The 24,960-nt window shown below is 45.7% G+C and overlaps 3 protein-coding genes across 7 annotated transcripts in view; 2 read left to right on the top strand and 1 right to left on the bottom strand.

Moving 5' to 3' along the window:
* The window catches only part of LOC129604957 (uncharacterized), a 56,605-nt gene extending 44,705 nt beyond the window's left edge, over positions 1-11,900 (top strand). Inside the window, exon 2 of the mRNA XM_055513651.1 lies at positions 8,841-11,900. Within this exon, the coding sequence (XP_055369626.1) occupies positions 10,434-11,819 (1,386 nt within the window). The 5' untranslated portion in view covers positions 8,841-10,433 and the 3' untranslated portion in view covers positions 11,820-11,900. The remainder of the gene's footprint in view (positions 1-8,840) is intronic.
* A 6,110-nt stretch (positions 11,901-18,010) lies between these two features.
* On the top strand, positions 18,011-21,910 carry fktn (fukutin). 5 transcript variants are annotated; one of them, XM_029168473.2, is made up of 10 exons: positions 18,011-18,340; positions 18,606-18,662; positions 18,735-18,917; positions 19,006-19,173; positions 19,244-19,374; positions 20,454-20,586; positions 20,758-20,887; positions 20,963-21,096; positions 21,203-21,327; positions 21,441-21,910. In XM_029168473.2, the coding sequence occupies exons 1-10, from the start codon at positions 18,239-18,241 to the stop codon at positions 21,679-21,681; spliced, it is 1,404 nt and encodes a 467-aa protein (XP_029024306.1). In that variant the 5' UTR covers positions 18,011-18,238; the 3' UTR covers positions 21,682-21,910. The 5 variants fall into 5 exon arrangements, with proteins under 5 accessions (XP_029024306.1, XP_029024305.1, XP_029024308.1 ...); XM_029168472.2 differs by having other exon boundaries at positions 18,012-18,340; positions 18,732-18,917; XM_029168475.2 differs by having other exon boundaries at positions 18,013-18,340; positions 18,732-18,917; positions 21,468-21,910.
* On the bottom strand, positions 21,805-24,887 carry ufc1 (ubiquitin-fold modifier conjugating enzyme 1). The gene is made up of 2 exons (XM_029168477.3): positions 24,267-24,887; positions 21,805-22,040 (listed from the first exon to the last, which is right to left on the bottom strand). Exon 1 carries the CDS (start codon positions 24,790-24,792, stop codon positions 24,280-24,282), a length of 513 nt encoding a protein of 170 aa, XP_029024310.1. The 5' UTR covers positions 24,793-24,887; the 3' UTR covers positions 21,805-22,040; positions 24,267-24,279.
* Positions 24,888-24,960: the final 73 nt, after the last annotated feature.

Consider the following 24,960-nt stretch of genomic DNA (forward strand, 5'->3'; position numbering starts at 1 on the left):
AGAATGTAAATATCTTCACACACACTGCGACAGGGAGGAGATGGTGCGTGTAATTTGATTGGGTTAGAAAGACATTCCACCCTAGTCGGACAGAGAAGCTAAAAGGCAGAAGCAACTTTAGGATCGTGGGCTCTTTGCATCACACCTCCGTGGTGTGTGCACTGATCTCCCCAGCTGGTTTTTGGTTTGTTGATGTGCACGATCAACATCCATGCTTTTTATTTGCTTTCCCCATTATTTTTATTTTCTTTATTATTTCAATAAATTGCACAAAAGGACAACTCTCTCATCTGCTTCTTTATGGAAAATTTCCACCACAATAGGTAAACTCCCTTCTCCGGTCCCCCATCTTTTAGAGACTGTGTCTGCTCCCCGACCACCAAAACTATACAAATCACAAACAAATCAAACAGGAGTGACTTACATGAAACAGACTTAATGACTTGATGAGTGACCATCACATAGAGGGTCTGTCTCACTAAAACCTGGTTGCAGCAGGATGAACATGTTAGTTTAAACAAGTCGACCCCATGAGTCACATCAACTATCATGTTCCTAGAAGTACAGGTAGAGGTGGAGGAGTAGCAGCAATTTATAACTCAGACCTATTAATTACTGCTAAACCTAAACATAGTTCTAACTCATTTGAGAGTCTTACCCAAACTCTAAAACTCAGAAGCCAATTGTGTTTTGTAATTTTTACCGCCGTCTTGGTGTTAGATCAATGGAACCCGACTGGCACTGGAACCATGAGTAGAGACGTGAACGACAGGATGGTGTGTAGCGCAGGCTTTATTAAAGCAATTAACCAAAACCTAGAATCACTGCAAGCAGGGAAAAACTGACAGGAGGCAAAAACGCTTGTCACTGTCTAGCAGAACTGGCAGGACCTAAACTAAGGAAGCTACACTGAGGTAGGAAGAAAAACAAGGTGGCTGACTTAACTAGCGCTGAGCACAAACAAATAGACCATGAAACAACATACCAGCAATGAGTTTTAGAAAGAATAGTGTTTAAATGTTTAAAGGATAATGAGATGACAGGGAACACCTGCTTAGAGCCGACGTAGTGTCATGGGTGAGCGGGCTCACTGACGCCCTCTGGTCCTGTGGAGTGGTAGGAGACATAACACCTGCTCCATATTCAGAGTTCTTAACTAAATTCTTGAACTATTATCTGACTTAGTTCTTAGCACAGATAAAGTCATTGTAGTGGGACACTTTAACATTCATGTCTTGTCCTGACATATGGGGTTGAAATTAATAATTTAATAGTTCTCCCCCAAACCCCTCTGTTATCTGACCATTTCTTATTAACTATTGAATTTACCATAATTGACCTTGCAGCAGCTGGAAAGAATTTTTACTGTAGCAGATGTTTATCAGACGATGCTGTTGCCAGATTCAAGCAGATGATTCCAGCATCTTTTGCCTCATCCCTGTCAGGGATCGCTCGGAAGAGGACCCACATGCACAGCACAATACACGATTTTCTGGCGTTAAAGAGTGTAGTTTATTCCAGTTGCAGAGTGAAGTCCAGGCAGGGTCATACACAGGCGATCAGGCAGGTTACATGGGATTAGGCAGAGACGTAGTCAGGGGCAGGCACAGATCATAACCGGGAGGAGAGTACAATACCATACGTAAGACGGTGAAGCGTGGTCAGGCAGGCAAACAAGTTCGAGCATCAAAACCAGAGAACACGAAAACACGGCAGGAACAATGAACTGGGGAAAACAACGATGAACACACGAACAACGATCTGGCAAGGGACCTTGGCAACAGGTGGTGGCTAAATACAAAGTGACTTAATTACTGATAAAGTGCAGGTGTGGGTAATGACCAGGACAGCTGTGACAAGACGTAAACCGGGAGTGAAGCTAAAACAGGAACAGAAACCAGGAGACTACCAAAATAAAACAGGAAACAACTAGACCCAAGACCCAGATCGTGACAATCCCCATGTAGGTACTAGTGTATGGTGGCCCTGAAGTGCAAGTCCCAAACAAACAAAAGGACAAAACATGACGACATTAACAAGAAACACTACAACATTAACAGGAAACACGACGACATTAACAGAAAACACGACGACATTAATAGGAAAAACAACAGCATTAACAGGAAACACAACAGCATTAACAGGGGCCTGTTTCAAGAAGGAGGTTTAACAAACTCTGAGTTTAAACTGAACTCTGAGTTGATTTACACTGAGTTTGCAAACTTGGAGTTTTCGGTTTCAGAACAGCTGATAAGAGTTGGTTTAAGCAACTCCGAGTTGACTGACTCAGGGTTAAGCGCATGCACCGCGACAATACAAAGCCATGATCAATGGAGTGAAGATATTACGAGTCACCATGGCAACAGCACAACAAAAGAGGTCTGGAAATGCATATGGATATGATACTTCAAGCAAATAGCGACTACGAGCCTATATTCGGTAGAAAAAGAAACACGGCTGCAGCGGCGAAAGAGAAAGAATTACCTTAGAGGATAATAGCTGCACGAGTCAATGCGAAAGTTTACATTTCAATCATACAGTGTTCTGTGTAACTAATTACTAAATAACGTTAGTATTGTTGTTATATTTCACTTGTAAAGTAAGGACTTTTGAAGTAATTGTTCACTCATCTAAGGAGTTACTTCAGTAATTGCATAAATACAGATGTTTGTATGAATTAAAAGTTTATCCTGCAAGCATAAAAAGAACGTGGCAGCAGCTAAAAATGAAATATATAAACATAATTCAAACAGGTAAAGCACCATCATATCATGGGTGTAGACTACCTGATTTTACAACATTTTACATAATAAATAACTAAATAGCATGCAGAGTATAGCAGTGAAGCTGCATTTTCAACATGGCTGTAATGTTTTCACACAGTTAAATCATTTGACCTCTTCTCAGCCAACAGAAAGAAGGCAGAGGCTAGAACAACTGGTGGAAGAGCTGCACCTCCACCTCTGACGCATGCAGAGGAGAAGGCCCTCAGCATGAACACTGGAAAGCAGAGGCTGAAGGAATTCCTTGAGGGAGTTCATCAGAACCAGTCACCCCCCAGGATACAAATGCATCTGTAAAATGTAAGAGGTCTACCTATATATTTGATTTAATACATAGGCTACTTTTGATATATCCATTTCTTAGACTCTGAGTTGGGTTCTTTGTTGGTCTTAACAGATTCTGATGTTAATATATGAATCCTCCTGTCACAACAGAAGCCCAGGATGTTGTAAGTATCCTACTAAAAAAAAGCTTAAATTATGATAAGCAGTATTATAAAGTGTAATATTAATACAGTTTATACACATCACATGATTTCTGATGTTTGTGTTGCGTAGCCTAAATTATGTAACTTGATCTGCAAGTATACTGACATTATTATCTCCCCTCTGCCCCAGAGTGTGAAAGAACAGCAGGAGGAGGTCCGTCACATTCTGCTGCACAGATGCACACAGTTTAGTGATGTTCAGTAAATGCCAGTGTTCAATTCTGTAAGAGTAACGAGGAACTATGTCATGTAACTCAAAATCTTCTGTATTTTCAATTACCAGTTAAGGAGTTGTATAAACTAAATCTCAAGGATACTTGGACCACCAGATTGAAATGAATTATTGGAATACTCATAAAATCTAACAATTGCCTTTGTATTTGTAGGAAATGAAGAAAACCAAATAAATTAGGATTTGCATTGATTCCCTTTCTTTTATTAGTGGTGGTGGTGATGGTTGATTAAGACTATATGGCAAATCACATCCCTGAGTCTTCTTCTTTGTAGGGCAGGGTGTTGCTTTCCTCTAATAATTGCAATACTGTGGGGGACAACACATGCCACAATAATGTCACTGGCCTCTCGGGTGTTACCCTGAGGTGACGTAGGCACTTAAGACATGCTTTCAACAGGCCTATAGTCATTTCGACCCAGGCTCTTGTTCTGCAGTGTGCCACATTAAAGCGCTGCTGGGGGCCTGCTTCAGGTTCTGGATAAGGGGACAGTAGTGTGGGCTGGCATGGGTGACCCCTATCTCCAGCAGAAAGCCATCAATCTCTCCTATAAGAAAGTTCACATTTAGTGCTGCATAGAAGTGCTCCTGTGTGTAGTGCATGCATTGAAGTGTATAGGACATACATGTATTTTGGGTTGACTCACAATGTATTCATGAGTCATGATCAGAGCCAGGCCACTTGGCCTCCACGTTTGTGATAATATGTGCAGCATCACACATGATCTTGGTGTTGTAAAAAATGATACATGTCAGTTACGGTTTGGTGATGTAGTCTTTGACCATTACAAAGAGTACCTGCACATTTATTAGTTTATTTCCAGTGGTCACAGCAAGATCTTATTAACTGATCATTTTTCAGATTTGCCTTACTGAAATGAATTAAATACCACATACCTGCAATCATGTGAAACTCCTCTTTAATGGCTCTGAGGAGTATGTGGCAAGGAAAGTGTTTGAGCTTGAACTTTTCTACATACAGTGGCTTTACTAATGTGCTCATCATCTCCAATGTTATAAAGAAAACTACTGTTTGCAAAACATCGTAACGCAACACAAAGAATCTGCTCGGATGTTAGAGCACGGCCACGATGGGTGATGTGTCTGATGTACAGTATGGGTGGATAAGATTGACATATTTTATGGAGTCTCGACAAAAACAGTATTGCTCAAATAAATATGCACGTTAATATGACAGAAAAATAACTTGTGGCATCAAAATCCTCTTGAGGCGTAAATTCAATGCCGTGCGAATTAATACAGCCTCCTCATCTACAGGATTGTCTAGAAACGCACATGCCATTTTGAACCAAAACCCAAGAGCTAGCGGCATGGTATAAACAAAACGTGGTTAAGGAAAGGGCATGAACACAAAGAGGCTACTACAAATCATGAATCAAAAGATAGGTGCCTTTGCACGTCTTACATGCCGAGCAGCGCGTGACTAACCAGCAACAGAACCCAGCAATAGTCCATATTCATAGTGCCGAGAAATGGTGGTAGCAATGAAGACAAATGGTCCAATGCAGTAGCTCCTGCAGGAGTCTTTAAAGGGAGGCAGAGGGGAAGCACAGGTGTGATGAGTTCGCTGATTTCCAGAAGTCTACTGAGGGAAAGAAAGGGAGTGGGCATGGTCCAAAACAGAGGCGTGGCATGGTGAGGGAGAAGGTGTGGTCCAGGGTAAAAAGAACAGGATGGCTGGCAGGGCCAGCCCAGGGGCCCGTTTCAAGAAGGAGGTTTTGTTGAAACTCTGAGTTTGTTACCCCCGAAATGATGGTTTCAGAAAATGAGGTAACTTATACCCCTTTGAGCGGTACCGTTTTTCTCGAGAGTCCATAACAAATATCAATAATTCTATCCACCCATACATCAGACACATCACCCATCGTGGCCGTGCTCTTACATCTGAGCAGATACTTTGTGTTGCGTTACGATTTTTTGCAAACGGTAGTTTTCTTTATAACATTGGAGATGCTGAGCACATTAGTAAGCCACTGTATGTAGAATAGTTTGACCTCAAGCGCTTTCCTTGCCACAAACTCCTCAGAGCCATTAAAGAGGAGTTTCACATGATTGCAGGTATGTGGTATTTATTCGTTTCAGTAAGGCTAATCTGAAAAATGATGATCAGTTAATAAGATCTTGCTGTGACCTCTGGAATGAAACTAATAAATGTGCAAGTACACTGACTACTCTTTGTAATGGTCAAAGACTACATCACCATACTGTATCTGACGTATCATTTTTCACATCACCAAGATCATGTGGTGCTGCACATATTATCACAAACGTGGAGGCTAAATGGCCTGGCTCTGGTCATGACTCATGAATACATTGTGAGTCAACCCAAAATACATGTATGTCCCATACACTTGTTTCAATGCATGCACTACACACAGGAGCACTTCTATGCAGCACTAAATGTGAACTTTCTTATAGGAGAGATTGATGGCTTTCTGCTGGAGATAGGGGTCACCCATGCCAGCCCACACTACTGTCCCCTTATCCAGAACCTGAAGCAGGCCCCCAGCAGCGCCTACATCACCTCAGGGAAACACCTGAGAGGCCTGTGACATTATTGTGACATGTGTTGTTCTCCACATTATTGCACTTTTTAGTGGGGAGCAACACCCTGCTCTACAAATGCAAGACCCTGAGGAAGACTCCATCCACCCTGCAGATTACCGGGATGAAAGGACAGTTAGAGATGTGATTTGCTGTAATGTGTTAATCAACCATCACCACCACCACCATAGAAAGAAATAGAATAAATGCAAAGCATAATTTATTTGGTTTTCTTCATTTCCTACAAATACAAAGGCAATTGTTAGATTTTATTATTCTTCCAATAATTCATACAATTAACCACTCAGCTCCAGATTTTGTTTGAAAATTTCAATTTCTAGATCTGTCTTTTCAATCTAGCGGTCCAAGTATAACTATTTTCTTGATAAAATGAAGTTTATACAACTCCTTAACTGGTGACTAAACATACAGAAGATTTAGAGTTGCATGACCTAGTTCCTTGTTACTTTTACAGAATTGAACTCTGGCATTCACTGAACATCACTGAGCTGTGTGCATCCGTGCAGTAGATTGTGACGGACCCTCCTCCTGCTGTTTTTCCACACTCCGGGGCAGAGGGGAGATAATAAAGTCACTATACTTGGAGATCAAGTTACATCCTTTAGGCTATGCAACACAAACATCAGAAATCATGTGATGTGTATAAACTGTATTATGTTACACTTTATAATACTGCTTATCATAATTTAAGCTTTATTTAATAGTATACTTACAACATCCTGGGCTTCTATTGTGACAGGAAGATTCACATATTACCATCAGAATCTGTTAAGACCAACAAAGAACCCAACCCAGAGTCTAAGAAATGGATATATCAAAAGTAGCCTATGTATTAAATCAAATATATAGGTAGACCTCTTACATTTTACGAATGCACTAGTATCCTGGGGAGTGACTGGTTCTGATGAACTCCCTCCAGGAATTCCTTCAGCCTTTTCTTTACAGTGTTCATGCTGAGGGCCTTCTCCTCTGCATAAGTCAGTGGTGGAAGTGCAGGTCCTCTGTTATGGCAAAAATTGTCTCTTCCTTATTTCTATGTCTCTTCCTTATTTCTATGCAGTTATTATATGATTTATGACTTATGTTCTGCAATTAATATCTTATGTTTTGTCTTACTGTATGCATTTGACATTTGACCTACATTGTTCAATGGTTGTCTCTGCCTGATAGACTCTCAACTCTAGCTCCCAAACCCAAGGTCGGGGAGTTGTGTCTCTGTCTGTTGAGACTTGGTGCTCCTTTCTCACAGATAGTTGGACGTCAGCAATGCAGGTGTGAGAAAGTAAAAATCTTCACACACACTGCGACAGGGAGGAGATGGTGCATGTAATTTGATTGGGTTAGAAAGACATTCCACCCTAGTCGGACAGAAAAGCTAAAAGGCAGAAGCAACTTTAGGATCGTGGGCTCTTTGCATCACACCTCCGTGGTGTGTGCACTGATCTCCCCAGCTGGTTTTTGGTTTGTTGATGTGCACGATCAACATCCATGCTTTTTATTTGCTTTCCCCATTATTTTTATTTTCTTTATTATTTCAATAAATCGCACAAAAGGACAACTCTCTCATCTACTTCTTTATGGAAAATTTCCACCACAGAAATTGGCGTCACAGAAATTGGCGCCACAGAAATTGGCGTTGTCGGCAGGATCCCGCGGCAGGTCGTCTGGACGGTGTGACCAGGGACGATAGTCCTGAGGACTAGGGTCGCTCAGCCTCCAAACCTCTACAGACATTCAGAGCTGGGAGGACTGCTCACCCATCTGGATCGCCTCTGACGAGATCCACAAACTCAGATTCAAACTCAAATCTTAATTTGGCTAGGCCCGGTGAGAGAGATTCCTTTGACTGGAACTTTTATTTTTAACTTAGCTGAAACATTTCAATTGGTTGAAAAAAAAAGAAAAAGAAAAGGAATCTTCTATTTGGTTGAAACACTAAATTTGATTAGGAAAATTAATTTAAAAAAAATCCCAATATTACATGTTCTTAATTAGGTGAAAGTCTGCTCTGGGTGGTGAGACGTCGGTTGCTAAGGGTTGGCTCGTGGAACCGAGCTTCCGTCTGTACTGAGGATACAGACATGGGTTTTTTGATCTGTGCGTGGTCCACACGTGGGGGACTGAGTATAAAAGACGGCTTCTGAAAGAGGGAGCGCGTTCGCAGAGTGAAGTATTTTCAAGATACGAGGGACCCGGGCCTAGAGGGGCCTAACGTTGAGGAAATACTTTGTGAAAGGCTCTGTCGCCAGATCAGGTTGGTTCCCTTTTTACGGAGACGTCCGATAAAAAGGCATTTTGGGAAGGTTCCGGCCGGAACACACAAAAAATCTAAGGCAGGAAACCGCTGGACTCTGAAAGACGCGTTCGGGGCAATCTGAGTCTTCACCACCAGACAGCAACATTACAAAAGTAAAAGTAATTAAAAGTAAAAAGTAAATATGGTTATTAGTGCGTTTCATGTTTCCATGAGTGGGAAACTGGTTATGGGTTCAAAAGAAAGAATCGTTTAGTGTAAAAGACCTTTAAAAGAAAAGTTAGATACAAAAGATGAGATTTGAAAAAGCAAAACTATCAAAACTAAAGCCCTAAAAAAAAACAAAAGAGTGATGAGAGTAACAGGAAAAAAGGAGATAACAACTCTGGGGAAGAATTGTTTGCACTCTGACACACACACACACACACATACCACACACACACATATCATGTCAAGAGCAAATGCTCCCATTGTTTCTGCTCTTTGTCCTAATGCAGAACTGAGCGCGATGAGGGTAAATCCGGATCTGGACTCCTTTCCCACCGTCAGCAGAAGAACCGAAGGAGAAGAAGCGCCTGTCCAACAACCAGAACAGGGTGGAAGCTCTGATACCACAGCAGCTGGAGGACACAGATCACAGCATGGACGCCTCAACGACTCCCACAACGTCTGCAGCCATCACGTTCTGGGCTCATTAGATGAACCAGCTACTACAAGCCCTGCACCAGCAGGAAAAGACTGTGTCTGAAGCTTCAGAGGCCGTGAAACTGTCATACACGCGTGTGTGTCTGACACAGACACCTGCTTATGACAATCAGCAAAGGAAAACAAGGACAGAGCAACAGTAGAGTGAGAAGACGTGCTCTGACACAGACACTGGTTAAAACAACAGGAGAGGCTTCAGACGTGATCGGCCCAAAAGAGCTGCATCTGAGGATCCAGGAAAGGTCTGTCATCGAGGAACAACTGTCCCATTGAAAGGCTTCACCCACTGGCGCTCACATCAGACTGATGGTTGGGGAAGGAGGAAGGTGACGGTTCCTTTTCACGTGACGTACAAGACGGTACCGCAACACACACACACACATTCATACACGCAATGAAGAAACACGCTTACAGCTGATACACGCTCAAATTCATGTTCATGCTTATCTGCTCGCAATGAAGAATCGCTTTTTGCTTAAAAAAAAAATCCCACAGAGTGATTTTCAAATTATGACAAACAGCTAAATGACAACTTGTCAGTAACGGCATATAAAAAGGACCCAAATGCACAGCGCCAGGACACGATGCAGATGGTGAAAAAGGTGGGTTTATTCCAGAAACGAAGTCACAAGGCAGTCCAGGTCATACACAGGTGTCAATACGGGAAAAGGCTCAGGTCTCAGAATCCAAATCGGCAGGCTTAGACAGGTCATAAAACAGGCAGTGGTCAATAACGGAACGAAGACTTACAGGGTCGGTAAGGAGCTGCGGGAACGTGAGAGTCAGGAATCAGTAAACAACGATCTGGCGGAGAACTAATGTGACAGGTGGTGGTTAAATACACGGAGTAGATCACTGATACAAAACAGGTGAGTGTAATGAGGACCGGGAGTGAAGCGGGAATAAGACCGGAAACTGGGATCAAAAACAGAAGAGTCCTTTCAAAATAAAACCAAGAACGAAAACCTGACAGTACCCCTCCCTCTAGGGCGTCTTCCACGGCGCCCACAGAAGCCCCCCCCCCGAACCAGGGCGGGCGGAGGGTGGACACAGGAGGAGGGACCGAATCCCTCCCCTTCCAGGCAGACAAGCAGGGTGGGTGGAGGGAGGACCGGGGGAGGGTCAAAACAAGAGTCCACAGAACCGAAACCGAAAGTCCATGACCGGGAGAACAGAGTCCAGGGGTCTCTAACGAGGGTGGAAGCAGGAGAGTCCCAGGATCGTGGTGGGCGACGGCGGCAGAGGCTCCGCCATCGTTGTGGCAGGAGGGGACTCACCCCAGGCGAACGGCCGTGGCGGTGGCGGGGTCGAGGCGGACGGCGCCGCAGGAGGCAGCGCCATCCAGGCAGCAGGAGAAGCCGAGGGCGAGGCCACCCGTTCGGCCGATGAGGCGGGAACAGTCGTGCAGATGCGGCCGGCGCCGGACCGCCAGGAACCGGTGCAGGTGCGGCCGGCGCCGGGCCGCCAGGAACCGGTGCAGGTGCGGCCGGCGCCGGGCCGCCAGGAACCGGTGCAGGTGCGGCCGGCGCCGGGCCGCCAGGAGCCGATGCAGGTGCGGCCGGGACCGGGCCGCCAGGAGCCGATGCAGGTGCGGCCGGGACCGGGCCGCCAGGAGCCGATGCAGGTGCGGCCGGGACCGGGCCGACCCCCTCCTCGAGGTCCGCCGGGACTGCGGCTGGCGCGACCCCCTCCTCGAGGTCCGCCGGGACTGCGGCTGGCGCGACCCCCTCCTCGAGGTCCGCCGGGACTGCGGCTGGCGCGACCCCCTCCTGGAGGTGCGCAGGAACTGCCGCTGGCGCGACCCCCTCCTGGAGGTGCGCAGGAACTGCCGCTGGCGCGACCCCCTCCTGGAGGTGCGCAGGAACTGCCGCTGGCGCGACCCCCTCCTGGAGGTGCGCAGGAACTGCCGCTGGCGCGACCCCCTCCTGGAGGTGCGCAGGAACTGCCGCTGGCGCGACCCCCTCCTGGAGGTGCGCAGGAACTGCCGCTGGCGCGACCTCCTCCTGGAGGTGCGCAGGAACTGCCGCTGGCGCGACCTCCTCCTGGAGGCCGGCGGGCGCTGCGGCTCCGAGGGTGACAGGGACTGGAACGACCTCTCTCGGGCCGACAGGAACGAGGACTGGAACGACCACCACAGGGCCGACAGGAACGGGAACGGCCGCTACAGGGCCGACAGGAACCGGACCAGGGGCAGGAACGGCATCAACTTGGCCGACAGGGACTGGAACGGCATCTACTTGGCCGACAGGGACTGGAACGGCATCTACTTGGCCGACAGGGACTGGAACGGCATCTACTTGGCCGACAGGGACTGGAACGGCATCTACTTGGCCGACAGGGACTGGAACGGCATCTACTTGGCCGACAGGGACTGGAACGGCATCTACTTGGCCGACAGGGACTGGAACGGCATCTACTTGGCCGAAAGGGACTGGAACGGCATCTACTTGGCCGACAGGGACAGGAACGGCATCTACTTGGCCGACAGGAACGGCATCTACTTGGCCGACAGGAACGGCATCTACTTGGCCGACAGGAACGGCATCTACTTGGCCGACAGGAACGGCATCTACTTGGCCGACAGGAACGGCATCTACTTGGCCGACAGGAACGGCATCTACTTGGCCGACAGGAACGGCATCTACTTGGCCGACAGGAACGGCATCTACTTGGCCGACAGGAACGGCATCTACTTGGCCGACAGGAACAGGAACTTCACTAGAGCCGGCGGCGCTGCTCTCAGGCTCCTCACAGGAGCCGGCAGGGACTGAAACGGCGTCTCCTCTGGAGCTGGCATGGCTACTTGCCGCTGCCGAGCTCGACGGAGCAGACGTCGGGCCTGATCGGGTGTGCATAGCACCTGTACGACAGGTGGTGCCCTCTGGCTGGGACAAGACCTGCGCGTGACTGGGCTGAACTGGGACCGGAACGCGACTGGACTGAACTGGGACCGGAACGCGACTCGGCTGGACTGGGACAGGAGCGTGACTGGGCTGGACTGGGACAGGAGCGTGACTGGACTGAACTGGGCTCGACTGGACTGGAGACTGAACTGGGCTCGGCTGGACTGGAGACTGAACTGGGCTCGGCTGGACTGGAGACTGAACTGGGCTCGGCTGGACTGGAGACTGAACTGGGCTCGACTGGGCTGAGATCTGAGCATGGCAAGGCTGAACTGGAACTGGAACGGGACACGACTGAGGTGGAACTGGAGCCTGAACAGAGCATGGCTGAGCTGGGGCTGGAAACTGAGCGTGGCTTGACTGACCTGACTGAGAGGTGGGACATGAAGCGGCTGCTGTCTGCAGGCCCGGGAGTTGCAGGACCTCACGCAGGACAGGTTCCCTCAGGACGAGAGCGGCTGCTTCCTCGAACAATTGTTCTCTCGTGCCCTGGTCTGCTGCCGAATCGGCGGTGTTCATGAGGTGGGCGAAGAGAAACGCAACTGGAGGAGAGCAGAGGAGGTGGACCCGTCGGGCGACGCTGTCTGGGATGCCTGTTATCAGAGGGACACAGTCAGTCGGAGAATCAAGGGGCTCCTCTGTCGGAGAAGGAGGCTGCTCGGTCCCCATGACCGAGACCTCGGGACCCGGAATCCCGGAACCGCGCCTCCGCCGTCGCCGTCCGGAGCAGCTGCGACTGTCCGTCGTTTGAGGCGCTGGGAGCGGTGTGGACCGGACCTCTGTACCGGGATCCGCATGGTGAAACGAGGCCGCGGCGTCTGGAACTTGGGCTGGAGCCGCCGGAGCGGCGACAGGAGCAGGAACCGCCGGAGCAACAGCAGCGGAAGCAGCTGCGGCAGCACAGGCAGCTGCGGCAGCACAGGCGGACGATGCGCGCAAAGCGCGTGCCAGACCCCTCTTCATCCGCCGGAGTCGGTCATAGAACGCCCGCACTCCGGGATACTCAAGCCACCACCACTCTTCCTCCAGAATCTCGAGTGCCAGCTTAACCAGACGGAGACGCGCATCATCGCTGGACGCCTCCGCGTATTCGCTCGCCAGTTGCCGGAAATCCCCGCGGCTATCGTCCGGTAAACTCGGGGGAACAACCTCCATCACTCCGGGGCACGGTTACGCACGGAGGTGCGTAAACAGAGGGAAAAAAGGGGAAAAGAAAAAACCGTAGCAGCCCTGGGTGCTGGCTGGGTCCAAGTCTGGCCAGATCGTTCTGTCAGTAACGGCATATAAAGGACCCAAATGCACAGTGCCAGGACACGATGCAGATGGTGAAAAAGGTGGGTTTATTCCAGAAACGAAGTCACAAGGCAGTCCAGGTCATACACAGGTGTCAATACGGGAAAAGGCTCAGGTCTCAGAATTCAAATCGGCAGGCTTAGACAGGTCATAAAACAGGCAGTGGTCAATAACGGAACGAAGACTTACAGGGTTACACGGTAAGGAGCTGCGGGAACGTGAGAGTCAGGAATCAGTAAACAACGATCTGGCGGAGAACTAATGTGACAGGTGGTGGTTAAATACACGGAGTAGATCACTGATACAAAACAGGTGAGTGTAATGAGGACCGGGAGTGAAGCGGGAACTGCTGTGGTGTGATGAGAAACGGAAGTGCTTACAAAATAAGACCGGAAACTGGGATCAAAAACAGAAGAGTCCTTTCAAAATAAAACCAAGAACGAAAACCTGACACAACTGCTGCATGACTTTACAGTCTGATGGGTTCAAACTATTTTAACTTGCAACAAATTCAGTAATAAAATCCTTCATGTTTCTAAAAATACTTGTGCACAATATAGGTTTGTCTGGCCAGACTGTAGAAAAACAAAAAAAACAGACTGTAGAAAAAAACAAAAAAACAGACTATAGGAAGACTGAGACTGAAACAGACTATTAATGACTATTAAAGGGAAGATGACTATTAGAGAGAAGTAATAATAATTACTGTACGTACCAGACTATTAAAGAAAAATTTACTGTTTCATTGTCTTGTGCAACATCTGACAGAAAGACACCTTAACATTAATTTTTGCTTTCAAACTTATGCCCAGTTAAAATTTTTAGGAAGAGATCTCATGTGTAGTTTAGGTATTTGATTGCTTTGCTTTGCTGGACGCTGTCCTGCCACCTACAGCTAATGCTGTTTTTACATCATCAGTGACGACTTTGTTTGTGCCGACATGCAGCTGCAGACGCTGCTGCGAAGGTCACTGCCCAACAACCCCTCCCTCTCCTGATCCTCGTTTCCTCTCCTGATCCTTGTTCCCTCTCTCCAACTCTCTCTACCCTCTCCTTCCTCATCTCCCTGTGCTTTAAACATTTTCTACCTCACCTACCTCAACGCAGACTCTGGCTGACGAATGGTTCCACCTGTAGCCACTGAGTCTGGTTTGGGCCTGATGGCAGCCGTGCCACCCAAACACTTTTTCCCCACAATTCAGATTTCCCAACAGGTGAAAACAGGCGACAGGACCATTATACCATCCGACCAGGGCACTGGGCGATCGTTAAGGAGTTCAGGAGGAAGCATTGGGACTCCAAACGGTGGCAAGGTCCCTTCCAAGTCCTTCTGACGACCAACACGACTGTAAAGATCGCAGAGGGAGCGACTTGGATCCACTCCATCCAGGAAGGTCCCAGATCCAACAGACGACCCTAAATCTACATCCCACTAAGAAAACCACCACTGACGAAAAGAATTGAGAAGGACGACCCTCGCTGTGCTCACACACGCACTGAGGCGAGGCTGCGTTGACCATTCAGCTAAAGGTGTGAGCCAAGCGCCGCCTGAAGCTGCGCCGGTGAATCACACTATCAGACCATACATCTACACACACGCTCCTGAGAAAACACACACACGAGCAGCCTTGAGTTGCCGACGCTGGACGACGTGTAGACTCTTCACATCACGGGAGTGACAGTGACTCAGACGACATTGGGAGGAAACCTGGCGGTGATAACGAATCCCAAGTGTCTCTGTGATCAGCTGATCACAACCTGAAGAACCCCAACGAACTGTCAATACTTCAACACACAGGTTGGAAACAATCTAACGCTACTGTTCAACAGGAAGAAGCAGATTGTTACGAGACATCAATTGTAACCATGTTGTGTTAGACCTTATTTTGTTACTCTGATTATTGCCTTTATCACATGATGTTTCTATGTAACTTTACACAATACTTTTGAATGAGAAAATTTCACATAATTCACAACGACACTGAGTTTAAATATCCTGAAGTTGACTTGGTGTTTAATTTGCTCACAATCACTTTATTCACTGCTACGATTAGTTTTTATCTATCTATTAAGACAACACAAGCGGAAATATGCATCATCATTCTGGTTAAATCCCTGAATCTCCTATTCGCTCTAGACGCAAATGTACAATTAAAGATCCGAAAGCATGAAATCTATCTTAAGATTATATGATACAGAACCCCATCGGAAACCTATGGTTATCATACATTAATTGTCTTTATTACATTACAATTGAATGGCCGTAGACACGTTGTTAGCAGAGAAAAGAGGCGTTTGTGTTATGTTTGGAGAGGCATGTTGTACTTACATCCTAAATAACACTGATTCTAATGGTACTGTGGCGAAGGCGTTGCACGGCCTTCAGAGTCTCAGCTACAGTAACTCTGGTATAGGTTCTTTCTCTTGGAATTGACTAGACGAAACGTCTGGAAAATGGAAATCTGTTCTCATGTCCGCAGCTGTTTCCTTTATCATTGTGAAATGATGTAATGTTCAGAATGTTCATTGCAGAAAATGTAAATGTTCTGCAATTAATATCTTATGTTTTGTCTTACTGTATGCATTTGACATTTGACCTACATTGTTCAATGGTTGTCTCTGCCTGATAGACTCTCAACTCTAGCTGCCAAACCCAAGGTCGGGGAGTTGTGTCTCTGTCTGTTGAGACTTGGTGCTCCTTTCTCACAGATAGTTGGACGTCAGCGATGCAGGTGTGAGAAAGTAAAAATCTTCACACACACTGTGACAGGGAGGAGATGGTGCATGTAATTTGATTTGGTTAGAAAGACATTCCACCCTAGTCGGACAGAGAAGCTAAAAGGCAGAAGCAACTTGAGGATCGTGGGCTCTTTGCATCACACCTTCGTGGTGTGTGCACTGATCTCCCCAGCTGGTTTTTGGTTTGTTGATGTGCACGATCAACATCCATGCTTTTTATTTGCTTTTTCCATTATTTTCTTTTCTTTATTATTTCAATAAATCGCACAAAAGGACAACTCTCTCATCTACTTCTTTATGGAAAATTTCCACCACATCCTCCACCAGTTGTTCTAGCCTCTGCCTTCTTTCTGTTGGCTGAGTAGAAGTCAAATGATTTAACTGTGTGAAAACATTACAGCCATGTTGAAAATGCTGCTGCACTGCTATACTCTGCATCCTATTTAGTTATTTAATATGTCAAATGTTGTAAAGTCAGGTAGTCTACACCAATCATATGACTGTGCCTTAGCTGTTTGAATTATGTTTTTATATTTCATTTTTAGCTGCTGCCACGTTCTTTTTATGCCTGCAGGATTGCGCCTACATAAAAATTGAAATTAAATTCTTATATCATTACATGGGTTTTGGGTAACTAAAAACCTAATTAGATTAATGTAACAATTGCTCTCCATAAAACGTATTGGATTATTGAATTATCATTACTTTACAAATCCCACATCAACCACAACAGGAATTTAAAAAATGCATAGACATAACACTGGACACTAGATGAGTGAAAAATAACTTTACAAGTCCTTACTTTACGAGTGAAATATAACAACAATACTAAATTTATTTAGTATTTAGTTACGCTGAACACTGTATGATTAAAATATAAACTTACGCATTGACTCGAGCAGCTATTTTCTTCCAAGCTAATTCTTTCTCTTTCGCCGCTGCAGCCGTGTCGCTTTTTCTACGGAATATAGACTCGTAGTCGCTATTTGCTTGAGGTATCATATCCATTTCCGGACGTCTTTTGTTGTCCTGTTGCCATGGTGACTCGTAATATCTTCACTCCATTGATCAGGGCTTTGTATCGTCGCGGTGCACGCGCTTAACTCTGACTCAGTCAACTCAGAGTTGCTTAAACCAACTCTTTTCAGCTGTTCTGAAACCTAAAACTCCAGGTTTGCAAACTCAGAGTAAATCAACTCAGAGTTTCGTTTTAACTCAGAGTTTGTTAAACCTCCTTCTTGAAACGGGCCCCTGATTGCCTGTTAACGGCTATCCAACTGCCTTCTTCCTGTGTACCTCCGCCGGTCTGCTCACCTGTTTTTTTCCACTCCTGCACCTTGACTACGCTGCATATTAAAACCCTTTTCATTGACCTGTCTGCCTCCTGAGCTGTGCTTTTGGGTCCGCCCTCTTAGACACTAATGCATTTGTGACATGTAGGAACAAATTGTTACCTGGAGAAATTCAAAAACTGTCCTAACTAAAGAAACAAAAACTAAAGAAAGAGATGGGGGGCGGGGGTTATAATTTAAGGGGACAGTCAAATTTCATGCTATACGCATGCACGCATTTATACAACCATAAAATATTTTGGATTTCTATAAGTGGTGTAAAACTATGGAATATAATACAATTGATGTATTTAAACGTAAATATAAAGACATATGTCGATCAAGATATAGGCAAGGACAGGCTCATGATATTATAGTATTAACATTCTGTAATAAAGCTGCAATAGACATAGACTGCTGGGGCACTTAATTAATACATTGAGCTCCTCTGTTTCCTTATATCTCTTCTATCCAATAACCTCCCATCATTGTTCCATTTTTAACTAACTTTAACTAACTAACTAACTTTCTCCTTAGTAGTTGTGCTTCCCCGTTAGAACACGAGAAAGAAAAGTGTCTTTAACAAAGGCAAAAGAGCATGACTGTTTAACCGCCAAAGCTGTGCTGTGGCCTCCGGTCTAGTGGATGGCGCTGATGCGCCTTTAAACGGACGGGCGCAGTAACACGCTGGAGACGCTTCCACTCTGCCGGAAATTCAAGAAGAAGACGGACAAAGAGAAAAAAGAGGGGGGGAAGAAATGCAACGAACCAACCAGTCATTCCCCTGCTGTTTTTAAACATGCCAGCAGATATCGAGACCGTGAATGGTTTGGTGTTTTTACTGTCGTTGTGACCTTTTCTGCTATTTCACCAGAGCTCTGGTGATTATGTCATGACGACCGGATTAATGTACGGTGTAACCGGATGCCTCGTATGAACCGAACGGCCGTGTTATCACTGCTGATCGTCATCAGCTCCGTGTTCCTACTATTTCAGCTGTATTACTATCGGAAGTACGTAAGCAAGGTAGGGCTTGACGTCACGCCGAACGCCGATGATTTACAGTACTAATTTAACAGAATCTGAATTTAAATATTGAAGTTTGTTAAATGAAATGTGAACGGTGTCTAATAAATTTTTGAAACAAATTATAACTTCAGACTGAAAAGAATAAATCAAGAGAAAGGGTTAGGGTTCATGATGAGGCTACTTTATTCTTATCACCCCCTGATCTGCTTTGTTTTAAAATGTTTACCACCTAATAACCTAGTATTATATCTTTCTTCTGAAGCCTGGCCCTCACATCCTGAGCCAAACAGGTCACCTGACCACCAGTGACCTCCAGTGGGTGAGTTACTTACATCTGTTAGCCGCTCGGTTTGCATCAGGCCATTAATCCCCTGCTGTGTCCCTACAGCAGACGGTCAGGCTGTTTCTTGTGTTAGCACATCGCTTCCACCTACCAGTGTTCCTTGTAGACACTACTGCCCTCAGGCTCCTCGCCCATGATGCCTCGTGGCAGCGTGAGCTGCACTGTAGCTTTCTGTGCACAGACCGACCAGTCATGTCTTTCGCTCTGTTTGCCAATATGTGGAAATTTGACGTGAGTACTATGACAGAATTTCTCTCATCTTCGCTCCATTCATGTAGTTTCAGTTTTAGTTATTTAAATAAAGTATGTTTAATCATAGAGGTGTCATTTTTGCGATCAGCCTGCCTTTCTGTCAGCTGCCAAGCACAAAGGGTTTGATGTGCTGGAGCTGAGAGGACATGACCCACGCCTGGCCAGTCTGGACACTCTGTCAGGGGAGGACATCCCCCTGTACTTCTTACTCCGCCTCCATGGTTTCATCATCCAGGTGAGTGGGGCCACGGCACCATCATCATGTATTAGGTGAATTTTTGGTCACAACTGAATGTTTTGTCCAGGTGGTGTTTCTGTACGAGCGCAGTGGGAATTATTTGTGGCACGGCCCATTACGCCTCAAAGCAAAAATGGACCTTAGCTTTGCACCGTTTAAGCAACTTGACTATGGACGTCACGCTGGAGCCTACAACAGGTGAAATGCTCAAAAACACAGGTGACGTGTTACATACGCATCAGTGACATCGGTGACATGGAAGGACCAGAATTGATCTGCAAGAGTTGAATCTGAGAGAATTTATTCTTTGTTACCAGTGATTATTCACTTATCCCACTTGAATTTAGATCAGATTCAGTTGCCTAAAATCAGATTCAATTAGGATGAATTAAGTTCGGATGACATTCCGATTTTTTTGTGACTTTTATTTTAGCTGCTACTATTTCAAATCCTGCATTAAGTTGACTTAAGTTTGACTACAGGTGCTACATTTTAGGTAATATAATTGTTAATCACATTGACTACCAGGGTTATTCATTCTATTCAATAGCAAACATTCTGAACCAACCAAATTTATCAGAGGATAAGTTTATGATACAATAATTAATAAAAGCGTGATAAATATTTCTCTTAACACAATGTCAAAATTTTTTATAACTTGGTTCTGTTGTACACACTCAACACATAAGATGGCCAGGAAGCCAGCTCTCTCCGGGCTGTCCACTGGACTCTGTGGAGGGAGGAGGTGGGTGAGAGGTGAATGTTGGCAAAGCTGACATCCACCATGGACAAAACCTCTCATCCGCTCTGTGGAAGCTCTGAACAGCTCCTTCAGTGGCAGACTAATCAACTCACAGTGTAGGAAGGAGCGGTACCGCAAATCCCATTCCGCACAAATTTAAGTACAATACTGCATGCCTGAAGTACAGTAAACAGTAAATATGTTTTATGTTCCTTTAACCCTGCGCAATTTTTTCTCTTTTCTGCATCTTGCTGTCTGTAGGATAAAGCCTGTCTATCTATTAAACCTGTTAAGAACCACATTTAATAATCAATACATAAATAAATGATTTAAAATCATCAGCTCCGTCGCTCAGTTGAGTTTTATCAGCAGTAACCTTTATATTCATTATTTCCATCAATTATACCTAAAGGTTCTTGTCCAACAGCTTGGACTGGACATGCTCATGAGGTTCAGGATGGTGCATTTCAGGACAGACGGATGTGACCTAATTTGTGATGTGATCAGAATAAATTTTATGTTTGCAATGTTGCAGGCCAGACCTGGTTCTGACTGTGCTTGACGGCCTTGATGTTCGAGTTCCTCGCAATGTTTCACGCTTCCTCTATGAGCAACAACACTCGCGCTTTCTGGAGTGCCGTTACCATGACGCCCGCAGCTTTCTGCAGGTCAGCCCTAATGTACAGCTTTCATCACAAGTAATACGGAAGTGTTAATTTGGGGAATCGTATTTTGGAAGAAAAGCAAATATTTAAATATTTATTATTAAATTCTGAAAAATATATAGACAGTAATAAAAACTACATTTGAGACAGATCTATCGGTTGCTCTCTTTGCAGCTATATCCAGACGATACGTCTCCAGCAGCTGTGGATTTTCATAGGAAAGCCAAGGCGTTGCTTCATTTGGCCGCTCAAACACTCGCTGTGCTCGATGTCCCGTTCTGGCTCAGCAGCGGCACTTGTTTAGGTAACACCTTAACATGACAACACATCAGCTGTAGTTATTCACATCTCAGTTTAATGAGTGTCTTGTCCCCTACAGGCTGGTTCAGGCAGTGCAACATCATCTCATACAGCCATGACGTGGATATTGGGATTTTCATTACAGATTATAGACCGGACATCGTCACAGCATTTGCTGCTGCTGGCCTGTCACTCAAACACAAATTTGGAAAGGTCAATTTCTTATTTTAAATCCAATTATATTTTAGGAGTGTATCCTGCATCCGTATTTCACTGTGGAGTCTCACTCTGAAGTTTTGTTTTCTATTTTGAAGTGCAGGTGGAGGACAGTCTGGAGCTGTCGTTTCTGAGTGATGATGTCAAACTGGACATTTTCTTTTTCTACGAAGACGGAGATATTGTCTGGAATGGAGGGACACAGGCTAAGAGTGGCAGGAAGTTCAAGTACGAGTTCCACAATGTTTTAGTCTTTTTATAGTCTGCAGCTTCTACGAGATTCTATTACCTATGTTTGGGTTAACAGTTAACATTATACCTGTTTTCACTGTTTTCATCAGGCGCGTCTTCATGTCTTTATTCATCAGATACATATTCCAACGGTTTTCACTCTGCTGGGCAGAGCTTCTCGAGCTGAAGGTTCGCGTTCCATGTGAAACACTCGACTACATCACAGCAAACTACGGCACCTCCTGGAGTGTCCCAGTAATGTTGTGGGACTGGAAGTCGTCGCCAAGCAATGTGCAGCGAAATGGCTTGTGGCCTAAACATCAGTGGGCAGACCTTATTCAAGTTTACTAAACTGGAAAAGGTTAAAAGTCCAGCTGATTGTGTTTATGTCTGGAAACAACCTCAAGGTGGCTACAAAGTGTCAACTGCTACAATAAAAACAATAGGATTTCAGTGCTAAATGGCAGGAAATAGTCAACATCAAAAGAGTATTTATTTTTAATGTTAGTATTTCATTGTAATGCTTGTTTTTTATGTTTAAGTCGTAGACCCGTTTTTTTTATAAAACTCTATACTAGTTCATTATTGTTCAAAGTGCTTTAACATGGTTTCTCATTCACACACACCTACAACAGAGCTGCCTTCAGCTCCTTCAACACACCAGGGAGCTTAAGGTTTAGTTCCCAGACTGATGGAGGAGTTCTTGCCTCCTGTGTGGGAGATAAACAAACTTACATGTAATTGAACTGATTGTGAGAAGCTCTCGGTAGCACAAAGACAGAATGAAGAAATTCAGTTAAATTATCCCCACTCAAGAGAAATCCTTACGATTATGGATTATGAATGACAATTAATTATTAACTATAATATAACACTTGCAGCCTAAAAATGCCTTCGATGTAACCATCAGCAGTAAATGTGTGTGTTTCATTTAACAAATTGTACAATGTGACAGTTTGATCAGTTAGTACCAGTGCAAATCTTACTGATGCATCCTTGGCTAAAGAATACCCTGCATCACAAAGAGTTTTTGCAGGCACATTTATCCTTCAGTAAGGCTTCCCCTCAAACCTGTAAACGGTGGGCTCATTATGAGAACAAACGGCTGAGGGTAGGGTACAAATTGTGTCTAAGGCCTCCTCCCCTGTTGAGGAGGATGCATTGATTTGGACATGTAATGCTTCCCTCACCCCTCTCTCAAACCACTCTCTCAACCTCTCTGTCCAGAATGTGAACTTCGTTATCTTCAAACAAGTGGCCCTTTCCATTCAGATGGAGATCCACCGCTGGAACTGGGCCTGATGTGTTGTTCCATCTGTGTTTAGCCATTCTTCTGTGTAGTGGCCGTTTGTTTTCTCCGATGTACAGTTCTGAGCACACTCCTGTTTCTGTGCCTGATCCTTTGGGTGAAAACGTTTCGGTCTGAGTGTATTAGTGGGTTTGAAACAGGTATGGGGTAGTTCCAAAAAGTCCTTTTTAGCTTTTCTGAAACACAGCTCATCTAAGGAATGACCGGGTTCTTCCCCAGATCCTGGGTCTGAACCTGTTCTGTTTTCCTTCTCCTGGACTGTGATGCTGCCTTGTTGAAGGCCCATCTGGGGTAGCCGCAGGTCAGGGCTGTCTTCAGCCTGTTTTCCTTTCTCTTTACAACAGATGAGGAGGCCTCAGACACAATCTATCTTTTTCTACTTTCTTTGCTTATTTAAGAGGACTTACTCAGGACCTTGTGGACAGGTGCCAGTGGAACCACCTCCTGATCAACGCAGGGAAAACAAAGGAGATGGTGGTGGACCTTCGCAGACAGCAGGCTGCTGTCATCCCACCGATGTACATCCAGGGAGGGACTCTTATAAATACCTGGACTGGACTCATAACATAGATGCGCTGCACAGGAAGGGTCAGACAGACTCTACCTCCTGAGGAGACTGCTGTCTTTTGGAGTGAGGGGGCCACTCGTGAAGACCTTCTATGACTGTGGTGGCATCAGCCGTCCTGTACGGTGTGGTCTGCTAGAGCTGCAGCATCACAGTGAGGGACAGGAACAGACTGGACAGGATTATCAGAAAGTCCAGCTCTGTCCTGGGCAGGAGGTGAGTGAGAGAAGGGTCCTGGCTAAACTCACATCCATCCTGGATCAGGACTCTCACCTACTGGAGGACTCACTGTCTGCTCTGGAGAGCAGCTTCAGTAGCAGACTGACCCACCCTCGCTGTGTGAATGAGAGATATCGTAGATCTTTCCTACCGGCTGTTGTCAGACTGTATAATCAGAACTGGTAACTACCTCCTGGTCGATAAACTCACCCCACTGTATTAGTGGTATGTAGAAAATTTCCCATGTGCAATATTTGTGCATACTCTATTTATATACCTATATAATGTGCAATAACTCTTCCTATTACTCCCTAACCACACTTCACACCTATATACTGTTGTACTGTGTTAATTAATTTAACAATGGAGGAGGAGCCTGGAGTTAAGAGTTCACATCTACTACCCTCAGCCCTTTGTTCTCAACAAGCCCACTGTTTACAGGTGAGAGGGGAAGGCTTACTGATGGATAAATGTGTGGCCTTCAGCCAACGTCCTCAGACTGTAGAAGCCACCTGGATTGGTGGTGAAACGTTTCTACTAAAAAAAGATGATATGTAGTTGATATGTTTTATTATTTTTGCTATTACAAAAATGATTGGACTGGAAGCTGGCAACTATGCAAGTTGTGCTAAAACTCTACACTAGGGTCAAAGCAGAAATTTCGGGGTGCGATTTTACTCAACATATTTACAGAATGGGTTTAGTCGTTGTAAAACGGACGTCATCAATATGCAACAAATTCTGACTTTGACGCATCATTTATTAACACTTAACAGAGTCAGACTGAAGAAGGTTACAAATCAGATCAGCCGCACCCGTATTATTTACAGGGTTCTTTTTCACCTTCATGCTGACGTCACTCCGACGCCTCGCGCTGCCGCTCCTTGTGGACCACGAGACCTTTGCTGATCAGATCCGGCACCTCCACGGCAAGCCACGGTCCTAGTCCCAGTGCCATGAGATGCGCCAGGCCGAAGCGCGGTGCGTTTCGGGCCCATAGCGGTGCGAAGTGTTCAGTTAGGCAGATCTTCCCGCCTCGGTACATCTTAGAAGTTTTCCCGTCCAATTCCGGGACTGCGACCTCAGGCGCGGTGTCCGGGTAAGTCACCGGAATATCGAACTCAAGATGGAACTCGTAGCGTAGCAGCTCGTGAATGAACCAGCACGTGCCGGTCCAACGCGTTCCATCCGCGTTGGACTCGAGGCGAAACCAGTCGTTGTCAGCGGCCTTGTTCTGCTCCACGAACCGAATGAGCGCCTGGTACTCCTCCTTCAGCCGCTGCGGCCACAGGGCGCGATCGCGAGGGCCCGCGTGCGTCTTCAGCAAAGGAATCTGAGATACCGTTCGGCGCGTGGCCTCATCCGTCATAATGGATCAGAACCGGGTTTAGCTACCCAAGGTTTTTAATGAAATCCTTTCAGTCCAGCACTGACGTGGACTTCCGGTCTGAAGAGGAACTTCCTGTACGGCACTTTAAGTATAAAAGCTTTTATTTAGTCAATATTTTTAAGACATGGTCCCGCGCTTCAACAATAA

The sequence above is a fragment of the Betta splendens genome, chromosome 12 (genome assembly GCF_900634795.4).
Source record: "Betta splendens chromosome 12, fBetSpl5.4, whole genome shotgun sequence".
NCBI classification, from domain to species: Eukaryota; Metazoa; Chordata; class Actinopteri; order Anabantiformes; family Osphronemidae; genus Betta; species Betta splendens.

Bases quoted from the DNA above. Each gene is read 5' to 3' on its own strand.
- fktn (XM_029168472.2), top strand. From the start codon at position 18,239: ATGCCTCGTATGAACCGAACGGCCGTGTTATCACTGCTGATCGTCATC. The intron at 18,341-18,605 runs GTAGGGCTTGAC...TTTCTTCTGAAG, and splicing joins ATCGGAAGTACGTAAGCAAG to CCTGGCCCTCACATCCTGAG. The intron at 21,328-21,440 runs GTACGAGTTCCA...TGTTTTCATCAG, and splicing joins AAGAGTGGCAGGAAGTTCAA to GCGCGTCTTCATGTCTTTAT.
- ufc1 (XM_029168477.3), bottom strand. From the start codon at position 24,792: ATGACGGATGAGGCCACGCGCCGAACGGTATCTCAGATTCCTTTGCTG.